The following is a 23,785-nucleotide window of genomic DNA, read 5'->3' on the forward strand; positions in this document are numbered from 1 at the left end:
GTTTTGAGAGCCAGATCAGGTTCACAGATTGGTGGTGATCATCCTTAACCTAGTTGTACAGAGATCCGCAAAGAATGGTCTATTTGTAAGAGCTTTCAGAAACTGAGACTTGACTTTCATATCTTCTTGTTTGTCATTGCAGTACCTCCCAAAATTGTTGAGATCTCTTCGGACATCTCCATCAATGAAGGTGGCAATGTCAGTCTCACCTGCATAGCTATGGGCAGGCCGGACCCTACAATCACTTGGAGACATATCTCACCCAAAGGTAAGATACTCTAAGAAGATGTATCTCCCTGTTATAGATGATGGGACTTCCCCTTGTCAGACATGTCATACTTTGGTGGGGATCTTAGATCTGGCACTGCACGTGGTGCTCTGCATTTGATGCTGATATGATGATGATGATGATGATGATGACGACTGAGAACAAACTGCAAACAGTCACTCTGACCTGGAAATGCCTACTGTCCACATGGATGAAGGTTGCCTAGGGCACACACTGTGCAAAGGCTTTATGTGTCTGATTCAAATACGTGGAAGGAACAGCATCCATTTTCTTATGGTATATCATGCGGTTGAATGCTGCTCCACGAAAAAGGGATTTCTGCCTATGAAAAGTTAAAATGTTGGGGATTTTAGCCTAGCCTTCTCTCTGATCCACCCACTTTCCAGACACAAGGGGTTTGCTTGTTTGTTTGTTTTAACTTGAGGAATATTGATGCATGCATTCACTCAACTTCCAGTCTGAGGTGGTACAGTGTGAGAATGGCTGTGTCATCTCCTATTGCTGCTTGTTTGAATCAGTTCTGAGTCCAGGAAGGAGGAATTAAAAACACTCTTACACAAGTCATTCTAGCTCTCATGTTGCTCTGCCTGGTTACAGGGATGTATTGTATAGCTCCACCCCGGCATCTCTATGTGCAGTGTAAACATCAGTAGTGAAGGAGTGGGGGCAGCGCAGCCCATTTCACCGCTTGATGCAAAACAGGAAGTGCCGCCATGTCCTACCACTGCCACCATCCCTGCTGCTGCTGCCACCTCATCCTCCACTGCCTGCTCTGTGGCTGCGTGCTCCACCAGAGAAGCCACACCACCATTGGTGCTCATTTTGGGTAAGATCATACTGATTTGGGAGGAGATCTTGAATCTCACTTGACTTCAGGCAAGATCTCACCCATAATGGACACAATCTTGCCTCTTCTCCTCTATTAGCAGAGGTTGTGGGGCAGGAGGGCACCCTCAAGGGTGCTGCCTCAAAGGCTTCTGCTGTCTGAGGCCGTGGCTGTTTAGTAATTTAATTTACTGAAATTGTAAGTGCTTATATGCACTTACAGGTAAAAGTGAAAATCCCTTATAGGAGCTGCAAGGCATGGCCTAATTGAGATACAGAAGGCTGAGTGCTGAGCTCTGGAAAGAGAGGAAAATACAATTGTTTGGGAGTTAGAAGAAAAGCCTGTAAACCTATGTTTGGATGAGCATGTGACTGTAGATAATTGTGTTTTAATTCATCTATAACTGTAAGTTTCTGCAAGTAAAGCTTTTGAATGTTAAAGTCTGGACACTGGTTTAACTTCCAAAAAGGCTGTCAGTCATATATATGATTTAAGCTTCTTAGTTGTGTTTTCTCTATTCTTAATTCAGCAGTGGCATCACCCTAACTAATGGCTGGGCCAGTTCTGTGACATGCAGTGGGACATGCAAATATATCAATGTAACATGGAACTATGTGTGGTCATGGTTCTGGGTTGTATTGATGCTGAGGGTTCCCTTGCTGTAGATGTGTCTATGCAGACACCTGGCAGGGCTGCTTGGCTTGCCCCAACTCCCATGTACACAAACAAGGGAGGGATAAAGACCAAAGAAAGCTGTGTTGGGTCAAAGTCTGAGCAACATAACCCACAAGCATAGATTTCAACACAATTGCCACCAATCTTTGCCTAAACTCCAATTTCAGCGTGAATCTGGAGGCTCTTGCTTAGAGGAGGCATCATCATGGATTCCAGATGGAGCCAAATACTGCAGCTTGGCCATTTAGGATAAATGGAGCCCTGCACCCCACCCAACTTTAATCACCCCCACCTGCCTGCATTCCTACGTACAAGTCCTGGATGTGCTGCTGCCTGCCAACTTCCTCTTCCTCAATCTTGTTGTTATGAAATTCAGCAGGATGGGAACAGATTTAGAATTAGCTGGCTGTGCCTGCCGTTGCCTCTGATGCCACCTGCTGCCAGGTTCCCTGTCTTCCACCCTACCAATTCCAGCAGGCACCAGCCACCACCGAAGCCCAAAGAGTTTTGATTAGACTGTTGCAATTTTACAGGATGCTTACTACCCATCTTATTGTTGTGTCAACCCATCTAACTCCAATCAGGCCCTCTGCCTGTTTCCTGTTACCTCTGCCACCCTCATCAACAGTTCAAGGCCCCGTCTGCCACCCACGGGGTTTCGCTCCAGCTGGCCTGTGATGCTGTCAGGTGTTGCTTCTGCTGCTGCTCACTTTTCTGCAAGGATGTTTTATTTCTCTGCTGTCAACCAGCCAGTTCCTTTTTCCCCCAAGGGAGCTTTACCTGAGTTTGAACCAGATGTCTCCATTTTACTTAGGATTTAGCTGCTATGGAAACAGCCGAAGCATCAAGGGGAGAGGAGCAAGCTAATCAGAAATTACCTGCAGGGTTAGGTAATTTACTGGAGCAGCTTTCGCCAGATTTCATGTCCAGATTACATGCTCTGCATTAGCAGCCTGGTCACCCTCAAAGATCGGTCGACACAGGTTTCTCTTTTCCCACTCAGCCTGCTGGATCCAGAGGTGGCATCCGGGAGAATGGCAAAATGTTTCCTTCCTTTGCAATGCATTTGCCGAGCAATTCAATGTAATTGTCATCAGAGTCCTGCAAAACCTACGTTCCCCAGGAGACAAACTGCCTCCTCCAGCAAATTCCATCTGAACCAGTAGAGACGGAACTGCAGGACCCAAATAAATTGCCCACCATCCCATCATCACCATAGTGGCCAATCCCATATTCAGGCACCACTTAGTTCCTGGGATGTGAACTGCTGTATGCAGAAAGATTATTTTAAAGGTTGGCTTCCCAGAGATGTGCCCAACTGCAACCCTGCCCACCACACACCTGCCTTCTCACATGCAGGCCGTTGCAGGAACAGTAAGGACCTTTGATTTTTCACTGTGCGATTCCAAACCATGGCTTTGCATTTCATGCATGCTATTTTCTATGAGGGCAAACTGCACTCCCTTTGGCAAGAGGGATCTGTTCCCTGCCCCCAGCAGTTTGCTAAGTGGGGAAGAGGAGAGAAAGAGAAAGAGAAAGTGAGAGATAGGCGGCAAGCATCAACGTTTGCTCTAGCCCCACCTAACAATGAGTTCAGACCCGCTTACTGTGGTCATGCAGCCTCTGACAGACTACCCTACAATGGAATTCAGCTCTTGAAAAAAGTTACCAACACTTGGGCAAAACGTAGCGCAATTGATTTCTGAATCCTTGTTGACCGTGTACTATCTGCATGTGTTTCAGACCTCATCTGCCCTGAAAAGGATGAGGCACAATGTAAACAAAATGATAATCTTATTTAAAGACATCTGATTAGGGTTAAAGCTTAATGGTTATTCCAACTAGCCGCAATACTATGTTTCAGGCAGAAACCCTTTATAGAAAGAATTAAGAACGTTACTTAGAACTTCGACTTTAAGCTTGTTTCTAATTAAACTGATTGGTCGTAGGGTTTCTCCTCACTTCCACTTCTCCCACACTTCCTAGGCACAGGTCCAAGTAGCTTTGTCCTTGCCTAGCCAGTTTTCCTGGGAAGACCTGCTCTTTCGCAATAAATCAGAGCAAATATCAGTCTAGAGGAAACCCAATTTATATTTGTTCCAATATAAAGTGGTAAAGATTGGGTTACCTTGGGGGAGAGCAGTGGGGCAAGGTTGAGCCCCTAGAATGGCTGTTTCTCCTCGGGGGCATGTGGCCAGTGGACTAGGGGGACTAGGCTAGTTCCCTAAATGTTCCCGATAAATTAGATTACTAAAGTATTGAAGCCTGGTGCCTCCTTCCCAAAGCCCAGGAAGCTTCTGCCCAGTTTAGGGAGGCAGGCACAATGCTCTGACAGGGTCCAAGAGCCCTCCCACCACCTTCCCAAAGCCCACACTGCTTAGGAAAGGAGGCAGGGGATCTCCAGCATCCTGTCAGAGGCCTGGGTGGAATCTACACACATTTTAAAAAATGCTGTGAAAATGCTTTTTTAAAAAAACGTTTTGAAAAATACATTGAATTTTGCATAGCTCACTTTCGTCATCTAGTGTCACGTTTGTATATTGCACTTCACAACACATTTGAAACGTTTTACTTGCAGCTGTATAGCTGAGTCTCTGGCAGCTCCTTCCCAAAGTCCAGAATGCTTCTGCCCAGCTTAAGAGGAAGGTGTGATACTCACGCATGCAGCATCCCCCATCACTCTTGCGAGCTGGCGCCTCTGGCCCTAACTGTTCCCTTATGGAAAAAATTCACCACACGCCACTGTTCCTCCTACTAAACCATTAAAACACTTCCAGCCCCCTTTTAGGCTCTCTTCCTTCTCCCCAGAGAAATATCTGAGATGCTCTGCCTAGCAAACCCATAAACACCCAGCTAATCCCTAGCCAATTCTCCATACTTAGCTTCTAATGGAGAAAACGTTTAGGTGCCTTTATCTTTTCTGTTTATGAGATGAAAAGCAGATCAGGGGAGGGCTATTGGGAGTGCCAAAACATACAGGAGGGGGAGAAAAATATATACCCACCCCCACAACATTGCCATGCTTCTCTCATTTCTCCACTGGAACTGATAGGTCCGTGGTTTGTTGGATTGTTCTGATCTTTTTAAAAAGCCACTTAAGCTAATGGCCATGGCAGCATTCTGTTGCAATCACATTTCTAGGTTAATTTCACATTATACAAAGAAGTGCATCCTTTGTCTGTCCTGTGCCTGCTGTTGATCGTTTTCATTGAAGGGCTCCCAACCTCTCATATTTCAAGAAGGGAAGAGAGTGGGAGAAGAAACCACCAAACCCATAACAAATGCTTATGAAGAAGCATAGGCATGGGTGGATTCCTTGGGTTCTGTCTGTCTCCCTGTCCTTTGTATGCTCCTCTTGCGGCAGGAGTTATTTTCTGTCCAGCTCCTGGCACACAGTTGATAGTCCCCAAATGTAAAGTTGCAGCCACAGGATTAGTTTTCAGTGCAGTTGTGACTCAGTCAAGAAGCAAGTTTTTGACTCATTGATACTGCAGACCCAAATGCTCCAGCTGACAGAATGTGTGTCCCCAGAGCTGGCAGATGCTGTGGCATTAAATGCTACGAAGCATGGAGGGTACCGGGATGGGCTGTGCTAGCACCTGGTGGGGACAGGTTCAGCCCAGCAGCTGAGAGCCCGGCATGTATTTTTGGAGTCCTGTGTAGGGCTGAGATGATTCTAATGGCAGGTAAGAGACCCATCAGCTGTAGTGCCAGCTGAGTGGGCAGAAGGAGAGTGGCATGCCGAAGGCCAGGAATTAGAACAGTGTGTGGGAAGCAGTCACACAATTTCTCTGCACAGTGTACTGACCCTCTCTCCTCTCTTCTTGCACACACATGCACAGGTTGTGCCAGTCCCAGTGAGCAACACTTGCTCAGAGCAGTTTCAAAGCTGCTATATAATTAATTGGTTTCAGCCACAGACCTTTCAAGTCTACTAATGACAAAGGAGGTCTGAAGAGTTTGCCACACTGTAAAGGAGGGGTATACAGAGTTGCTAGCCTGAACTCTGTTTCTCCAGCTTCCGTGGTTTCCAAGCCAAACCAACCTCGAACTGGATGTTTGTGTGGCTGGAACACTCCAGAGCATCTGAGCCTGAGGCAAAATTTGGGAGCTCCAGTCTGCTGCTGTGTCCATGTTGTTGACTTATCCTTTGGATTTGCCGCTTTAGGCCTCCTTAATGCAAACTGTGTAAACATGGTTTGCCTTGTGAAATAGGACAGTGGGAGGCATAAATATTACAAGGGAGGAAGGAAGCAAAGAAGAAAGGAAGGAAGGACTTTGGCAAAATAGGGGCTTATGCATGGAATGCATTAGGATGCCTGCTTTATTTGAGTTGCATGATTTGTGATGTGCAAAGCATGGCCTATCCAAACCTTACATCCATCACTTGAGGTCCTTCTCTGTGAGCCCCTCCAAGGGAAGACAGGAGGGTGACAGCATGAGAGAAGGCCCTTTTTGGCTGAGGTCCCTGGCTGTGGAAAGTTCTCCCCAGCGAGGCCTGCCTGGAGCTGACCCTAACCTTTTTTTTAAGCGCTAGATTAAGACCTCCCTCTTTCCCCAGGCATTGGTTGTGTTGTGATGGATTATTGTGACTGTATGTTGCTTGTGTTGTTGTGATGTGATTCTTGAGGTTGATGTTCTGCTAGCATATTGATTCTTGCTATGTTTTTATCTTTTACCTTTATTCTGATTGTAAATAGCCTGGAAACTATTCTAGTCTATTCTTATTTTTTTTAAAAGAATGATTCTTCCTCCTCCTTCTATTAATACTACTACTACTAATACCACTACTAATGTCCCGTAAAGATGTTGTTTTTGCCCTGGCTCCTCTGTTTTAGCAGCTAAGTTGCTCAAGTACATTCTGAGCTGTTTGTGGAATACTTCTTCACCACCTCCTTATTACCAGACTACCAGCCCTTATGCATGGGTGTGAGTGTTCAGGAAGTGTGAGAGAGTCATAGAGGGAGGGGACCTCACCAACTGTTGATAAAGTGCTACGACTTAAGCCTGCTTGGGGTCCACCAGGTGTGCATGTTATCAGTCACTGGACTATCTTAAGGAAAGTTTTTACCTTTTTTTTTTTTTTTTGGCATATTTCATCCTCTCTGACCCTGCAATATCGACTGTAGTTACAGGAATAAGGTCACTAGAGTCTGGTTAAGGAAATCCAGATACAAGCAATCGCTTGTTTCCATGGTTACTGCTTTCCCTTTCATTGGAATCTTCTGTGTTGTCAAGGTGATGGTGTTGTTGGCAAGTGTATGTCCATTGACCTTGTGTAGGCCTCTTGGTTAAAATGTCCCCGTGAGCTGTTTGCAGCGACATAGGGAAGAGGAAGAAATCTGGTTCAGAATTTTAATGCATGCCTACCTAAATCTGCACATTTTGCAACAATATGTGAACTGAAATGAAGATATCCTTCAAATTCCAGATTTCTCTGAATGTGGTACTTGCATTTATCGTTTTTGTACCTAATGCTTGCAAAGAGAAAAAGATGCATATAAATGCATGCATTTATGATAAGAAAGAACATTTAAAATTCATCATATTGGGAGTCATTCTCTGCAAAAATGTGTACATTAGACTAAATCACATCCAGAATCCTGTGTATTAAGAGAAATTTGCACTAAAATGCTGGCAAATTTTCATGAGAAACTTTTTGTTTTTTTAATGCAAACTGTTGCAGAAATGTGGAGAACTGGACTTGAGGCTGGAAAAATGAGAAAACAAAAGAAGCCAAAATTGACAAAATTCTCTTATCTTTCTGAGAATCAAGCAGTTGTCTGGGTGTGTTACTTTGAGGAAGCAAAAGGCTGCCCTGAATAAATAGTAGCCACCTGTTCCTTAACAGAGCCATACCCCAAAATATCTAACAATGCAATTGTGCACCCTCACTCCTGTACGCACTAAAAGCCACCATCTTTAGGTCTAGAATTCCCTTCCTACTTAGCCTCATCTCAGAACCAGAATTGCCTCTACAAACATAATTATAGGTGGAAGGGATCACGGTGCTAAGATTTCCCAAGCTGTTTGTGTGAGGTGCCACATAAGAAGAGCTACTGTCTTTTTCGCTCTATAAGATGCACCAGACCATAAGACGCATCTAGTTCTTGGAGGAGGAAAACAAGAAAAAAAATATTCTGAATCTCAGAAGCCAGAACAGCAAGAGGGATCCCTCTTGCTGTTCTGGCTTCTGGGATAGCTGTGCAGCCTGCATTCGCTCCATAAGACGCACACACATTTCCCCTTACTTTTTAGGAGGGAAAAGTGAGTCATAGAGCAAAAAAATATGGTATTTCTGGATCGGACCAAATGTCTGCCCATTACTGCACATGCATAAATATATTAGTGGTAGGTAGAAATGGAGACTCAGAATACCTCCCCTCTTCCCAACCCTGGTTCCATTAGATAAACAGAGTCCAGTTTGTTGGAGTCTTTAAAGTGCAGTTTTTGGAACAGGCTGGTTTTGCAGGAAACTCCATTTCTAAATGTGGAAAATCTTGACAGTCAGCAGTTTTCCTGCTCCCTGTCACATGAAGTACATCCAGTGATTCTGTTCTGCATGACGAGCTCCGTTGAGACAGTCATGGAAATAGACAGCAAAAGATTGGAGGGAATTGTCTGCAGATGGATCCGATTATTGATGGGCAGGATAATACAGAGAGGTTTTCATTTCATTTTTGGTTAAAGCAATAGAGAGGTACTGAATGTGAGGAGCCGCAATATACTGGAAGGGGGAAAAAGAGGAAAGCTGCATAATTGCCTAATCTGAAGAAGAACATTCCCGGAGTATTAATAACTTACAGTTTTATTACTCTTGTCAGGTCTGTGCCCATTTTATATATGCCACATTTAAATAGAGCAGAATTTGCTTTTGGGGGGAATTTCAAAATCTAGGTGTCAGACATTAGCCGTGAAAAAAATGGGGTTTCAGTGCTCATTCTGGTTTAGAAGTTTCTCTCTCACACAAAAATATATGCAAGAGTAAATAATTCACACAAACATATGAGACCTGTGAGATCACCTTAGCCCATATATATTCATTTGACTGCTTTAATCTCAGGAACTGGCATTGTTTCAGGTGCCACATTCTGCCCATTCTGCCTTTGTAAGGAATCAACCTTTTAGTGCGGCGGCACCCAAACTTTGGAACTCCCTGCCTATTGAAATTAGGCGGGCACCTTTGTATGTTTTTAATTGGTGCCTGCTAAAAGCATTTTTGTTTATGCAAGCCTATCCAGACACGCAAAATGTTGGCATGTGTTTTATTCTGCTTTTTTAAATCAATGATTTTATTCATTTTTGTAGGTTTCCAATTGTGTTTTTTTTAAACTGGTTTATTTATTTATTTTCAGAGATAATGCCATTGCTTTAATCTGTAAACCGCTTTGAGGTTTGCATGTTTGTTTTGCAGTCAAGCGGTATATACATTTTACAGAATAGAAAAATAAATGTGGCTGTTAACTTTATTAGTATACCTCTCCTATCTTTGCTACATGTTGCGAGGAAAAAAATGCTAGGGCCATGAAGCTCCTCCCTCCTCTTCTCACACGGAATTCCACTGCTCCCACCCAGCCCACCACATCTGAGCAAGAACCTTCAAATTTCAATTTAGGTGAAACTTTGGGGCTGCTATACATTTGCTATCCCTCCCACATTCATTCTTCATTGTGTGTGTCTGTTTTCAATTTCATCCCACCTAGCTTCTGTGGTGCCCTTTTAATCTAGGTGACATGGTGTTCCTGTCTCTTTGAGGAGATCACCATAAATGTTGTCTCATTCCCCATTCTGTGGTGCGTGTGGCCCATATGCCAAGATGTTCCATTGCATTCTGGGTGGGAAGGATGGGCCTTGGCCCCATGGAAGCCAGCCAATGACAGAGAGACTTGGCTCCATTGCTCAGCAGATGAGAACTTCACCTTCCTTTGAAGAGCCAATCCACCATCTTGGAATCCAGCTAAATTAACTGAAGCATTTCAACGGGCTCTAATCCTGTCGGCAGCTGAACTGTCTCCTTGTTTACTGTTGAAATAATTACTGCTTTGCCATAATATTAGCTCTGAGCCGTGACTCCATTACCATTATCACTGGGATATTACCCATTTATTATCTCCCAGCAACCCTGGAAGATGAACACTAGACTTCAGAGACCAATTGTTTTACAGCAGACGGGATCTTGGCATGCATTGTTTAATGAGGTAAACTATATTATAGCCCGCATTAATTTGACTGCAGTGCACTCCACTAAATCATGCTTTAACCTGTAAATCTGCCATGGTTTCTGATGTGCACTTAATCAGGGAGGGCAAGCAAGAACTCTTTGTGGTGTTGGTGGGGGAATGGAAAGGTCATTCCGACCCTAGGTCTTCTGTCTCCATGGCAGCAGCCATGGCGAGAGGCTCACAGGCAATGTCAAGGGGGTTCTTTGCACCGAGCGCCACACTCCTTGTGACCCAGGAGCGTTCCTTCTCAAGAACTTTGAGTTTGTTGCATTGCAATTGAACAGAAAGTGAGTTTAGGGAAAAAATACATTAGAAGGAATGAGGCAGGGGATAAAGGGAGCAAGATGCAAAGTGAAATCTTGTATCAAACCTGTTTAAAATACTCCTTTTTTAAAAAAAAATAAAATGCTTTTTATTGCAAAGGAAAACATCCCATGCTATTTTTCATTATCGTTACATATAACAATACAAATGTTTGAAAGATGCAGAAACGAACAACGGCTTGCTGTTTGATGTCCCAACTTAACAAAGAAAATGATGCAGAGCAGGTAAATGGTTGTTGCTGAGAGATAACAATGCTTCGAATAATAAGATCGTGATTCCACAGACGGACAATGGAGGGGTCAATAATAATTCCTGGACTGCAATCAGATCCACATAAAATCAAACTTTGCAAGTCATAAGTTTGTCTTCTGACATAAGTCACAAATGGTTACCATGTAGCTGCATAGACCGTCGGTTTGGCTTTACCCCTGGAAACTCATAAAGAATTAGTGAGTTTTCCAGATATTGCAATAAATAAGACCTTTTTAAACCAGGTATCAAAGGGGAAAGCCAAGATAGCCCTCCATTCCTGGGCAGTGTTTAGTCAAGCAGTGACAAGCAAATAAATTATAATGGGTTTACACATATTTTTATAGGCGAGAAAAAGAATAACACATGGGGAATATATATATAACAACTGAAACTCGGTTGGACTGACACAGAGCCAGTTTATCATTATAATGAGTGATGGAGTCCAACCATCTCTCAAGGGCCATATGTCCCCCATCCTGTCATAACAGGACTTAAGTTATTTTTGCCCTCAAGTTTGTCTATAAAAATGAAATACCATATTTTCTTCATCTTGCTGACCCTTCTTCTGGTGTGTCGTTTCTAGACTTGTACACAATATCTTGAAGTTCTTCTCCAAAAAGTACTTCACGGGGCTAAGTTAGTTCTAGGTGCAAAACTACAAGGTGTGATTGCATTAATTTCAGCAAAGAGTTGCTTCCTAAATCTGTTGAAGACATTACATTGCCACCATATGTGAAAGTATATTCCCATGCCTCTACAACTTTTCCAGTGTTTCAGAGCAACATTATTGTAAATGCTGTTCTTGAAAGCATCGCTGGGGGGGGGGGAATGCACCTCTAATTTCAGTGGCATTAACTCTCGCTTTTGGATCCCAAGAGATTCAGTAATGTAGCGTTAACAGCTGAGAATGACCATCTTTGGGATGAAGCAAGGGTGATTGTTCTAATAATAGGGCTGTATATTTTGACTCAATTGTAGGGTGCCCCAGTGCAGCCACTAAGTCAGAGTTACAACCTCCAAGAGCTGTCTCCTCTTTTGTGCACCTGTTCCTTCCAATACCAAATATGTTTGTGCATATGCATGCCCATTATCTGTGCCCAGAAACTACCAACTGCAAGTAGAAGGGAAAGATGTGGGAGCAATGATGTTGTAAGACAACACGGCTCAGCAGACTGGCTGGAGAAGCTCAATGGACCTGATTCCAATGTGTCTGTGGACCATTTACTGGGTGGGGAGCACAGGGAGGACTTATAAGGACAAGTTTATGAGCACAATCCTTTCTGAGTTTTCTGACTGGTGTTTTAAAAACTCAGCAGTTAGACAGAGTATTTAAATAGCTACGATGCCTAGATAATTCAGGCCACACAGCCTTTGAAGCAAGGGCTGTCTCTTTCATTTCCACGGTATGCCTTTGGGTGCAACAAGGAATTACTGTGACTTGGATTGCCTTGAGCTGTCGTGTTTTGGGGATAATTGCACGCCCCTACAAAGAGCCACAATTGAAGGAGGCATGTGCCTGGTGCCTTGAGCAAAAAGGAATGAAAAATTCCAACTCCCAAGCTTCTACCTATCTGCTCTGCTCAGGGACCCTTTGCTTGGAAACTGTGCTTGAGATGTTAATTTAGTCTCCAAAGTGGAATCTGCTGGAGTTTGCTGGGCTATGTTTTCTGGCATGAAGAAAGTTGTGTGTGTGCATGTGTGTTCATGAGTGTGTTTTGAGATGAGAGGGAGGGAGGAATGGGAGTAGCCTGGTCTTTCCATATTGTCATATTCTTTTTTAGCAATAAAGATGGCTGCAGGACAATAACCTTATTCCTTCTACAAAGACAGAAACCGCTGTACCTCTGACTGGCTTGCCCGCCTCTGAGGCAGCAAAGGAAGAGCCAGGGACAGAGTATCTGAGATTCAGGAGATCTCCACACAAATTAAAACCTTTTATCGGGCTCTAATAGATGTGCAAACTAATTATATTTTGGCCAAACTTTGCCGGCGACTCCCCTGAGGTATTATTATAAAATTCCGAGCTGGAGAAGCGAAGCGCGTCCTCATTCTGTCAATGCTAGGATGCTTCAGCTGCAGAAAACTGTGCTCTGGCTCATTTTTGCATTCTGTGATGTGTGTATGTTTGTGTGTGAGTGAGTGCGCATTTCATAAGCTGTGGTGGTTGCATTTTGAAAGGCATAGCTAACTTAAAAGGGACTGGAGTTTAATTGTAGTTGCATTTAATGGCTTGTCATTGGCTTGCTGTATGGATCATTTCAATCCAGCAATTTGCTGTGGTCTTAAGAACCTTAGATCGGGGGGTGGGATTCCCCCCACCCGGAGGATGCATTCTCTGAAGGGCAATCTGTATGGGGCTGCAGGCTGGTGGGTGGTGTTGCAGCCTGCTGTGAGTGGGGGCAGAAATAAAAATAGGAAGGATCATCTGCCTTTCCCTTCCTCTCTCTTTCTCTTTCTCTTTCTCTTTCTAACTCTGCTACCCCTCAGATCTGGGATAGCTAACTCAGTAGCAAATGAGACTCTTAATCTCAGGGTCACAGGTTTGAACCCCACATTGGGCAATAGATTCCTGCATTGTATGTGATTGGACTAGATGACCCTTGGGGTACCTTCCAATTCTACAGCTCTGTGACTCCTGTCTGTCCCTGACATCCCCTTATCTCTCTCTCACCCTCCTCTATCTCCTTGACACCCCTTTCTCGCTCTCTCTCTCATTCGCTCTCTCTCATCCTTTCAGGGACAGCTCTATGTATTGCCAAAGGGGCGGTGGTACTTTAGAATTCAGGTAGGCAGTCTATAACACCAAATCTGAAATTTAGCAGATTTTATTAAAGAACATAGGCCAATAATGCCATTCTCCTTTGTGTTGCCCGGAAAACTCCATCCATATGGCAACAGGTACAGAATCATGGCAACCAAGATGCAACCCTCACGCCAGCATTGGGTCAGCCTAATTACCTTATATGTTTTTTGTTATGTTGATATAACTAACTAAGGCATTAACCACCTCTTTTGGTATTTGGGGTTCCCACCAGTGTAAAAGGCTACTTCATACTCTAGGGCAGCGGTTCTCAACCTGTGGGTCCCCAGATGTTGTTGGACTACAACTCCCATCATCCCTGAGCTCTGGCCTTGCTAGCCAGGGCTGATGGGAGTTGTAGTTCAACAACATCTGGGGACCCACAGGTTGAGAAAGGCTGCTCTAGGGGGTTACATCAGCAGCATCTTTGTTTGGACGACATGCTAGTTTCTCACCAAAGTGAAAGACTTCCTTTCTTCCTTTCCTCCCCTCCCCCACTTTTAATTTGTATACTATCTTTCTATATATACTATACAGAAGGCAATTTACAAGCAGGAAAATATATATACACACATTATAGAAATTTGATCCAATACAAAGACTCATAGAAACATAACTATAAAATAAACAATAAGGCAATATTCAATAACCCATTAGAATACAATAAAAAAATCCTTCCAGTAGCACCTTTAAGACCAACTAAGTTAGTTCTTGGTATGAGCTTTCGTGTGCAAGCACACTTCTTCAGATACACTGAAACAGAAGTTGCCAGATCCTTCTATATAGTGAGAAGGTGGGGAGGGGTATTACTCAGAAGGGTGGTGGGGATGGGAGATTGGCAGATAGCTGGGATGAGCCTGCTGACGACTCTTAACGACTGTAATGGGTCTTACAGGAAAAGGCAAGGGGTGAGAAGGTGAGAAATGGCTTAGTCATGTATAATGGGATAAGAATCCAATGTCTTTGTTCAAACCAGGTTTCTCCATGGTTTTAAGTTTGGTAATGAGTTGTAATTCAGCAGCTTCTCTTTCCAGTCTATTTCTGAAATTCCTTTGTAGTAAAACAGCTACTTTGAGATCTTGTATAGAATGTCCTGGGAGATTAAAGTGTTCTCCTACTGGTTTCTCTGTCTTGTGATTCTTGATGTCAGATTTGTGTCCGTTTATTCTTTGGCGTAAGGTTTGGCCTGTTTGTCCAATATAGAGAGCTGAAGGACACTGTTGGCATTTGATGCCATACACAATGTTAGATGATGAGCAATTGAATAGTCCCGAGATGGTATGTGTGATGTTGTTGGGGCCAGTAATGGTGTTGTCCGGGTGTATGTGGCAGCAAAGTTGGCATCTGGGTTTATTGCAGGCTCTGGTGCCAGTGTCCGTGTTAAGTCTGGTTGTAGTATTATTGTGGGTTAGGAGTTGTTTAAGATTGGGTGGTGTAACTCATTACCAAACTTAAAACCATGGAGAAACCTGGTTTGAACAAAGACATTGGATTCTTATCCCATTATACATGACTAAGCCATTTATCACCTTCTCACCCCTTGCCTTTTCCTGTAAGACCCATTACAGTCGTTAAGAGTCGTCAACAGGCTCATCCCAGCTATCTGCCAATCTCCCATCCCCACCACCCTTCTGAGTAATACCCCTCCCCACCTTCTCACTATATAGAAGGATCTGGCAACTTCTGTTTCAGTGTATCTGAAGAAGTGTGCTTGCACACGAAAGCTCATACCAAGAACTAACTTAGTTGGTCTTAAAGGTGCTACTGGAAGGATTTTTTTATTTTGATTATGGCAGACCAACACGGCTACCTATCTGCCATTAGAATACAGTAACACACAATAAAATTAAATGCCAACAAATAATAATAATTAGACAGAAATTCAGTACCAGCCATTACAATAAACAATTGTAAGGCTAAGTAATACTTGGCAGAAAGTTAACATGGATAGCCTTTAAGACTGGCCTGTACTTCCTAGAGCAGGTGTCAGCTGAAGCCTTCTCTTAAAGATAAAGATTCCCACACAGAGCCATCTCAGCCTAAGTAAGTGTGAGGAACTACCAGCTTATGGAATAAACAGAGTCAGCCACATATAGGCTCTCAGGTCCACAGGATTTCTTGGGCACATGAGGAGCAATTGCTGGATACTACCCCATTCTGCTCAAGGCAACCGCTCTTGGGAAGTAGCCGTGATGTACCGAATCGCTTGCTTCTTATATATATATATTTATATCCCTCCCTTCCCCCCTGAAGGAGACCATGGTGGCAAACACATTCATGATGTTTTCTAATGCGTTTGAAAACACTTAACACATTTTGGAAACAGTTACAGTTTCCAGTTCAATGAAAAACTTTTTAAAAGCAGCTGCAGTTTGTTTCACCTGTATCCCACCTTTCCTTCAAGTAGCTCAAGCTGATGTGCATGGTTCTCTCCTCCCCATTTTATCCTCAGGACAACCCTGTGAGGCAGGTTAGGCTGAGAGGCAGTGACTGGTCCGAGGTTGCGCTTCATGGCCGAGTTGGGGATTTGAACTCCGGTCTCCCAGGTCCTATTCTGACACTCTAACCACTACCCCACTTTGGCTCTCAGGCTATTTGCCCATCTGCCCTACCATTGTCTACTATGATTGACTCCATCTCTCTAAGGTTTCAGGCCCAAAGAGGCCTCCCCTCATCATCTGCCACTAGATCTTTCCAACTTTTTGGCTTTCTTTTCCTCTTTTACAACTGAGGTACACTAGGGCTGTCATCCCACATCCCATAGCAGAGAGCATTGTACATTAATGCTCCCTGCTATATGTATTCATAGCACACTGGATAGAGGCAATTTGGTATTAGGGTTTTCCATTAAGTGGTCCAGTAGACAGATAATGATTGATTGCATTTATATTTCACCTATTTCTCCAGGGAGCTCAAGGTGGTGTACATGGTTGTCTCCCTCATTTAATCCCTACAACAACCCTGTGAGGTAGTTTAGGCTGAGAGGCAGTGATTGAGCCACAGTCACCCAGTGACTTTTATGAACAAGTAGGGATTTGAATCCTGGTTTCCCAGGTCCTAGTCTAACACTCTAACTACTACACCATGCTAGCTGGTGGTATACAGCCAAAGAGCACCCGAACTATGCCCACCTTTCTGGTGGCAATGCAGATCATCCTCTAGTGAGGGCTGGGGGAGCCTGTTCCTTCAAGGTGTTGTTAAGATCCAGTGCTCATCAGCTGTGGCCACTGGCCAGGCTGGCTAACATAGATGAGAGCTGGAATCCAACAGCAGCAGCAAGGCAACAGTTTTCAATATTGTGAGTTATCCTCAGTGGGAGTTGTAGTTTGGCATAGGGAGCCACCTCTGACATATATACATATATGTACCAGACATGGTGTCAGTGACTTTTTCCACTGCTGGCCTGATACCATATTCTCCTTTGGAACACCCCCCCCCCCAGCAATAGGGCTCATACATTTATGCCAGAGTAGTGCTTGAAATATCTATTTGATAAACTAATAAGAGGAAATACTGGTAAAAGGTTGGGTGAAAATTCAATTATGTACTAATTTTGAAAGACGGGGTAGATAGAGGATGGGATCAGCTGTGCAAATACATCCATATATCAAATGCATTCAGAATTTCTGTTTCGGCCCTTTCTTTATTCCTTGAATGGGTGGACTTCACAGATAGAAACATAATTTAGAGAGAGAGAGAGAGAGAGAGAGAGAGAGAGAGAGAGAGATTAACTCAATGGTGCTAGAATGAAATCCTATTTAATTCAGGGTTAAACATTCAAGGACAAAATGCCATTTATGTCAGTGGTAACCAGAGGTGCTGCCCTCCACATATTGTGGGGCCCCAACTCCCACCTGCCTCGGTCAACATGGCCAATGGTCAGGGATGGTGAGTTGTGAGGGCACTATGTTGGATACCCCTGATTTGTGCAGTTGATTTTCCTCCTAAATACATTTATTTTAGCAGGAAGGCTAAAGAGAATATTCAACAGGGATGCTGGGAAGGGGGGCAGACAGCTATATCCAATTATTAAATTGCCGGTCTGAGCCCAAGATCTATATCCAATTATTGGTCTTTTGATTAAGCATTCAGTTCTAATTTTACAGTTTTCTCCTTTCCATCTCTATCTGTCTCTACTTGTTTGTGGGTCGGGAAAAGCATATACATTTTAAAAAATAATAAATAGTTTTGTTGCATACCTAGGCTCAAGCTCGCAGGTGTGAGAGTTCTGAGTTCCTAGAGAGAAGCATCGGTGAGCAAGCGTACCCCTTACCAGAGGGCCTTGCGTTTCATTTTCCTCCTTGCCATCTGGCATCCCGTCTCATGGGTGCCCGCGATTGGCTTCCCAGATACTGGCATCCTTTCCAATTGTCACTAATTACATTGCAGGTCGGTAAATCATTGCGGGCGAGGGAGTGACAGAAGAAATGGGAAGGACCCCTGCCATGCTGTGGAGGGACAGCCTGGTGCTTGGAACAATTTGTCAACTCCTCGGGCTGCAGGCTGTTTTGAGCTCGCTGACTGTCACACTGTCACTGTTTGGCGCACCAACCCTGGGTGCAGGCATGCAAAGCAGATGTGGCAAATTCACAGCACTAGCCACTAAGGCAACGGGGGGCTATCGATATCTATCTATCATCTATCATCTACCTACCTACCTATCAGCTATCTATCAATATTGATATCGATATATATCTATATCAAGAGGTCCTAGGCAAATTCTAGGTTGCTGCCTGTTCATGATCACACTGTACATCAGGGGTCAGCAAACTTTGTCAGCAAGGGGCCAGTCCACTGTCCCTCAGACTTTGTGGGGGGCCAGAAAAAAATGGTGCAAGACAACACAAGCCCCCGTGGCTGCTTACCTGTGTCTTGCGAGTGGCAGGGGTTGGTGGCGGCGGTGGCAGGACGATGAGTGGTGTGCAAAAGGGTTCTGGAGAGGGGCTGCGTAAAATAGTAGCCGCTCAAGCACTGCTGCTGCTGGCACCAACAAAGCCCAGCCCCCTTCCTCCTCTAGGCAGGGCAGGGAGAAGGCAGGAGGAGGGAGGGAGGAGGCGCTGGCGCCGCCGTGTGAGGGAGAGGGAGGGAGAAGGAAAGAACACACGTGCTGGTGATTCATGCGGAGATTCCCGGACCATCCGTGGGCCAGATCCAGAAGGCAATTGGGCCTGCAGGCCTTAGTTTGCCTACCCATACTGTACATTATTAGGATCTGGCTGTTAGCCACTTCCTGTGGTATATGACAGATTTTTGAATATATTAAGTTATTGATTTTAGAGAAAGTTTCTAGTCCTGTTGCGGAGGGGGCGCAACAATATTGAAAACCATATCTTCTATTGCCTCTGTGACCAGAAAATAGGGAAGTTTTCAGGATAAGATTTCTAAAGGTCAAAGGAGACAAATCACCCCTTTTCTCTGCTTTCCTTTTTCCCTAGCTTCCAACACAAAAACATTAGTTTTATTATATGGAGAGCTGCCATGTTCCTCTCCAATCTACACTATTGTTTTCTATTCAGACTTAATTAGACAGCTTAATTTTCTAATTCCCGGGCTAAGGAATTTCAGACATATAATCTGTAACCTGTAATATTATTATCATTATCATTTATTACCCACCCTAACTTCAAGGTCCCTGGGCAGGTTACAAGACAATATTTTAACCATTTTAAAACAACTTACAATCACAAAAATAAGGTGAGTCCTATAAATAAAAAAAAAGTTTTCTGGTTTTGCTTGTTCCCTCCTCTCCCTCGCTCCCCTACCCTTCCCTTTTCATGCAAATCTTCCCAGGGAACTCTGGGAACTGTAGCTCTGGGTGGGGAACAGGGGTCTCCTGATGAGTCTCAGCACCTTTAATGGACTTCAGCCCCCAGAATTCTTTGGGAGAAGCCATGGGTATTAAAAGTGGTTATTCATGGTGTTTTAAAAGAATGGTGTGAATGTGGGCTTTGACTGAAATCACACCCTGCAACTGTCCCGATAAAACTGGGACACTGTGTGAGCTCACTGCACCCTGAAACACACAAGAGGACAGCCCTGAAAGATTTTGATTTTGCACAAGAGCACAGCGCCTGGAAACACAAGTTTGGGAGCCATGCTCTCTCATGGGTCATGTGACTTGTGCAGGAGTGAAGCCCCAGAAGACAGGCATCCCGTTTTTCCACTACAACATGATGGAGGGGATGTGATATGCTAGCATGTCAAACTAAATTTTATTTGCATCAGTGGCGTGACAACAATGAATGCCAATGAACAACATCCCTACTCCCCCATGTTGTCCCCCCCAAAAAACCCAGCAAGTAATAACTGCATGGTGGTATACAACACCAAATTTCTTCACCATGATTTTCTGGGTTAAGCGGTTTGCAAACAGATTATTTCTGGAACCAATTAATGCAGAAATGAATGCTAAACTTCCAACAGATTCTTGCTAGCTTTCCAGAAGTAGCTATTAATTTGTGTAAAATCTCAATCAGAATGCAAAAATTAACAGTTAGAGAAACATCAGGGAAAGGGAATAAATTGCTGTGTGATTGCAGCCCAAGTTAATGAAAGGTAGAACCAACTAATTCTAGTTTTGTCCTTATCCCACCTCCCTGTTGAATTCTAGAAAGGCAAAACTAAGGCTAAGCAGAAGGAAGCTGGGAGTCAGGGCCACTGGCAGGGGTCTCTTCAGAATTTCAGGCAGGGGTCTCTTCCAATCTTAGCTGAAGATTTTGGGTGTTGAACCTGAGACCTTCTCCATGCAGACCAGATGCTCTCTAACTGAGCTGCAAGGGCCTCCTGGCTTTCCTCCAAAACACTCCAGAAATAGTGGCAATGAATCCTATTACCTCGTTGTGCAATTCAGCAGGCAAACCACCTCTCCAATTCACTGTTGCTTCTGCCAAACAGAGTTTAACTCTAACAAAGCAAATAAATGTGATTGAGTAGCTCAAACAATGAAATGGTGTTTGCATAATGTGTGTACTTGCAACAGGTTATTCAGAAATTGACTTTCCATTTGGTGTTTGACCTGCAGGTGAAATAAATATTCTGGTTTGAACTAAGGGAGCCTGTTTTGTCTGCATTGTAGTCCTTAGTGCATCCAATCAAGATCCTTCCAGTGTTTCTGCCGCTTAAAGTTTGGCAATCTGTGCCAGAGGAGTCCCCATTAGGCAGTGACCAATTATTCTGAGATCACCTATCCCCCACTAATAATTATTATAATATTATATTATATTATATTATATTATATTATTATACGCTTTGTAGCCAAGACTGTTAAACATCAAACAAACTTGCTTGTCAAAAAAAGAGAAGACAATAGGGTTTTTGGGAGAAGGTTCTGTCTTGCGCCTTCTCTCCCCATGCTCAGCTTGCCCAAGCCATAACACCCTTAAGCTTTTTCGTTGCACAGATTGTTGGCTAATGGGGCGGAGCCAGCTAAGGATGCCTTCCATTAATGGAGCAGAATATAAACAGAATAAAGCCTTCATTTCTCGGGCTGCAGTTTCATTATTAATATACTTTCCAGTTCACAGGTTGTTCATTTGCTTCCATGTTTTCTCAGCTGGTGTAATCTTGCAGCGCTGAGTGAGAACAGTCATAAAATTTCCATTTCCAGTTGAGTGTGCATCCAATTCACCATGAAATGTTCTCGCTGCCGTGAATATTAAGTGTGCTGGGAGAGGTTTCTGCAGGATTAACCTGGGAGGAATCCCAGCTACGTTGGAAATCTGGGTGGGGTGCAGAGTGCCTTGGTGGGAAGAGTGGGTGGCAGGAGTGAGGAGCTGATAAAGCCATAAAGGGAAGCACAATAGAAAGGCCTGCAATGCACCCAGGTGGAAAGTGAGGCATGGTGGGAAGGAGAGGAAGAAAGTAGGTTTGGCAGAGTAAAAAAGAGTAAAAAGTAAAAGAGTAAAGGAAGTTCAGTGGCCGAGTAAAAGCATGCATGGCATAGAAAAAGGGGACAGAGAGACATTTTCCTGCTCTCTCACAACTTTGCAACTCACAGAGACCCAATGAAGCTGAAGGTTCGAAGATTCCAACTCTAAATCTACAATTCTGGGATTCTATGAAATTGTCCCAAAATTAACATGAATCAGGAAGCAGGGAGGGAAACTATGTCATGTGATGCATCTACTTGATAAAGGGCTCACTAGACCAATGAACAGCTCCTAGGTTCTATAGATTCCATTGGATGCACCACGAGACTTGTCAAACATTTTGGATAAGGTTAATTTAGAGCAAATTGCAATCTGCTTCTGGGTTTTTAGGGATGGAATTGTTGTTTTTTTGCATCTGGCAGGGAAAGATCTCTTGGAAAGGGAAGACTATTTCTTTACTACTTTCCTGTATTAAGATTTGTGGAAGCCAACCAGAACAGTTGGTGGGGCAAGGCCCAAGCCCTGTCTCTTGAGCTCTGCTACTCTGCCCATTAATTTCTAACACTAGGCACATTGGCCTAACTTTTTGCCATCCTTAAAAAAAATTAAAAATCCAGCCAGATGCTGCAGCATGCTGTGGCATTTGAAAACCAGCTGGAGGAGACAAGGGGAAGGCTCTGAGCTCTCCAGGCCACAGCAGGCTGTGTGAAGCTTCATAAGCTAAACAGGGTTAATCTTGGTCAAGTGCTTGGCCACAGAGCCCTGGCTTGTATAATTAGATTGGCTTGTCAGAGTTTCAGAAGTTATTGATTCTCAGGTTTGTTATCTTCAGTCAACAGTCCTTTTTCCCCCACCAGCAGGGAATCAGAACAGGGAGGTTTCCCATGATGGTCCATTTCATAAACACAACACATAATATCTTTCCTGGTCCACATCTGTAGTGGAATTGTTTTTAAGGTGTTTTATCCTATGCCTTTTGCCACCCTGGGCTCCTTTTAGAGAAAAGTGGGACATTGATTTAATTGCATTCATATCCCATCTTTTTCTCTGAGGAGCCCTTCCTCATTTTAATCACCACAACAACTCTGTGAGGTAGGTTAGACTGAGAGGCAGTGACTGGCCTTAGGTCACCCATTGAGCTTCATGGCCAAATGAGGATTTGAACCCTGGTCTCCCAGGTCCTACCTAGTCCAACATTCTAACCACTACACCACATTGCTTGCTATGAACAGATGTGTACAATTCTCCTGATAAATGTTGCTAGTCTTTAAAGGACACTGTTATGTTTTTTTCATCATTATCATCATCATTTTTTATTTATACACCGCCCTTCTGGATAGGTTTCCCCAGCTGTTCTGGGCAGCTTCCAGCAAAATATGAAAATACAATAATTCATCAAATATTAAAAGATTCCCTAAACAGGGCTGTCTTCAGATGTCTTCTGAAAGTCAGATAGTTGTTCATTTCTTTGACATCTGGTGGGAGGGCATTCCACAGGGCGGGTGCCACTACCGTGAAGGCCCTCTGTCATTGTAGACATTCTTCTGGTATTTTGAAAGAACAGGGAAAAACAACCACCACCTAATTCTATCTTTTACTTTATGCCAAGGATAGCCAATGTGTTGTGGTCCTCAGGTACTGTACTGTGAACCACAACTATTCTTCCTGGCCTTTGGCTATACTTGTAGGGGTCAATGAAAGTTGGCATCCAAAACATCTGGGGGGAATATAGTTGAAGAAAGTGTAATCAACAACAGCAACCAAGTTTATTATATAGTCAGAATGTAGGTTCTTTCGTATCTTGCAATGCAAACAAATTTAGAGTTTCCCCCAAATACTGCTTTAGATTGTGCAATTGCATGAGATAAATTAATGATGCTGGGAAATGCAAGGTTTGCTCCTGCTGTACAGATACATAGGAATTCATTTGCTGTCCATCCCGTCTGCAGACATGGTGATTTTCAACAGTTCTTTAGCTGCTCAGTAGCAATGCACTGAGCATTAAGTCCTGTCTTCGCTTAAAATCCTTCAGATGTTTTACTAAAGGAGCAGCCTCCCCCCACAAACATACTTTCAATGTTGCTTTGAGCCAAATTTCAGTGCCAAATCTAGGTGTCAGGCAGGATATGCTGAAGCATCACAGCAACAGATGCCTGCCTCAGATTTTATTGGAAAAAAATCAAGAAAGGAGGGAGAGGACTAAAGATAGGCACATGTCAAATTTGCTTGGCAATAGACCAAGCCATTTCCAAGCCAGTCACCAGGATGAAAAGCCCCAGTAGCTCATGGGAAATGCAATTTCCCACAAACCTACTGTCCTTAGGAAAATTACATTTCACAATGGAAATGGGGCCTTTTGTCCTGGTGTCCTGCAATGCTGCAGGCACCAAAGATGGGGAGTCAGGAAGGAAAGAGGGCATAGGATTAGGAGATCAGGAGATCAGGAGATCAGGAACTGAGTGAAAAGAAGAGGATTGATAAGACCATAATTTGTAAGGATGCCCAGTTATGCGTTGCCAAAAAATGAGG

General features: G+C 43.7%; 1 protein-coding gene across 9 annotated transcripts in view; it reads left to right on the forward strand.

Moving 5' to 3' along the window:
- The window catches only part of NTM (neurotrimin), a 796,613-nt gene that overhangs the window by 701,417 nt on the left and 71,411 nt on the right, over positions 1 to 23,785 (forward strand). For all 9 annotated transcript variants that reach the window (XM_080983640.1, XM_080983641.1, XM_080983642.1 and 6 more), the window contains exon 4: positions 143 to 268. In XM_080983640.1, the coding sequence (XP_080839766.1) occupies positions 143 to 268 (126 nt within the window). The remainder of the gene's footprint in view (positions 1 to 142; positions 269 to 23,785) is intronic.

The sequence above is a fragment of the Podarcis pityusensis genome (assembly GCF_964106645.2).
Source record: "Podarcis pityusensis genome assembly, chromosome: 15".
NCBI lineage: Eukaryota > Metazoa > Chordata > Lepidosauria > Squamata > Lacertidae > Podarcis > Podarcis pityusensis.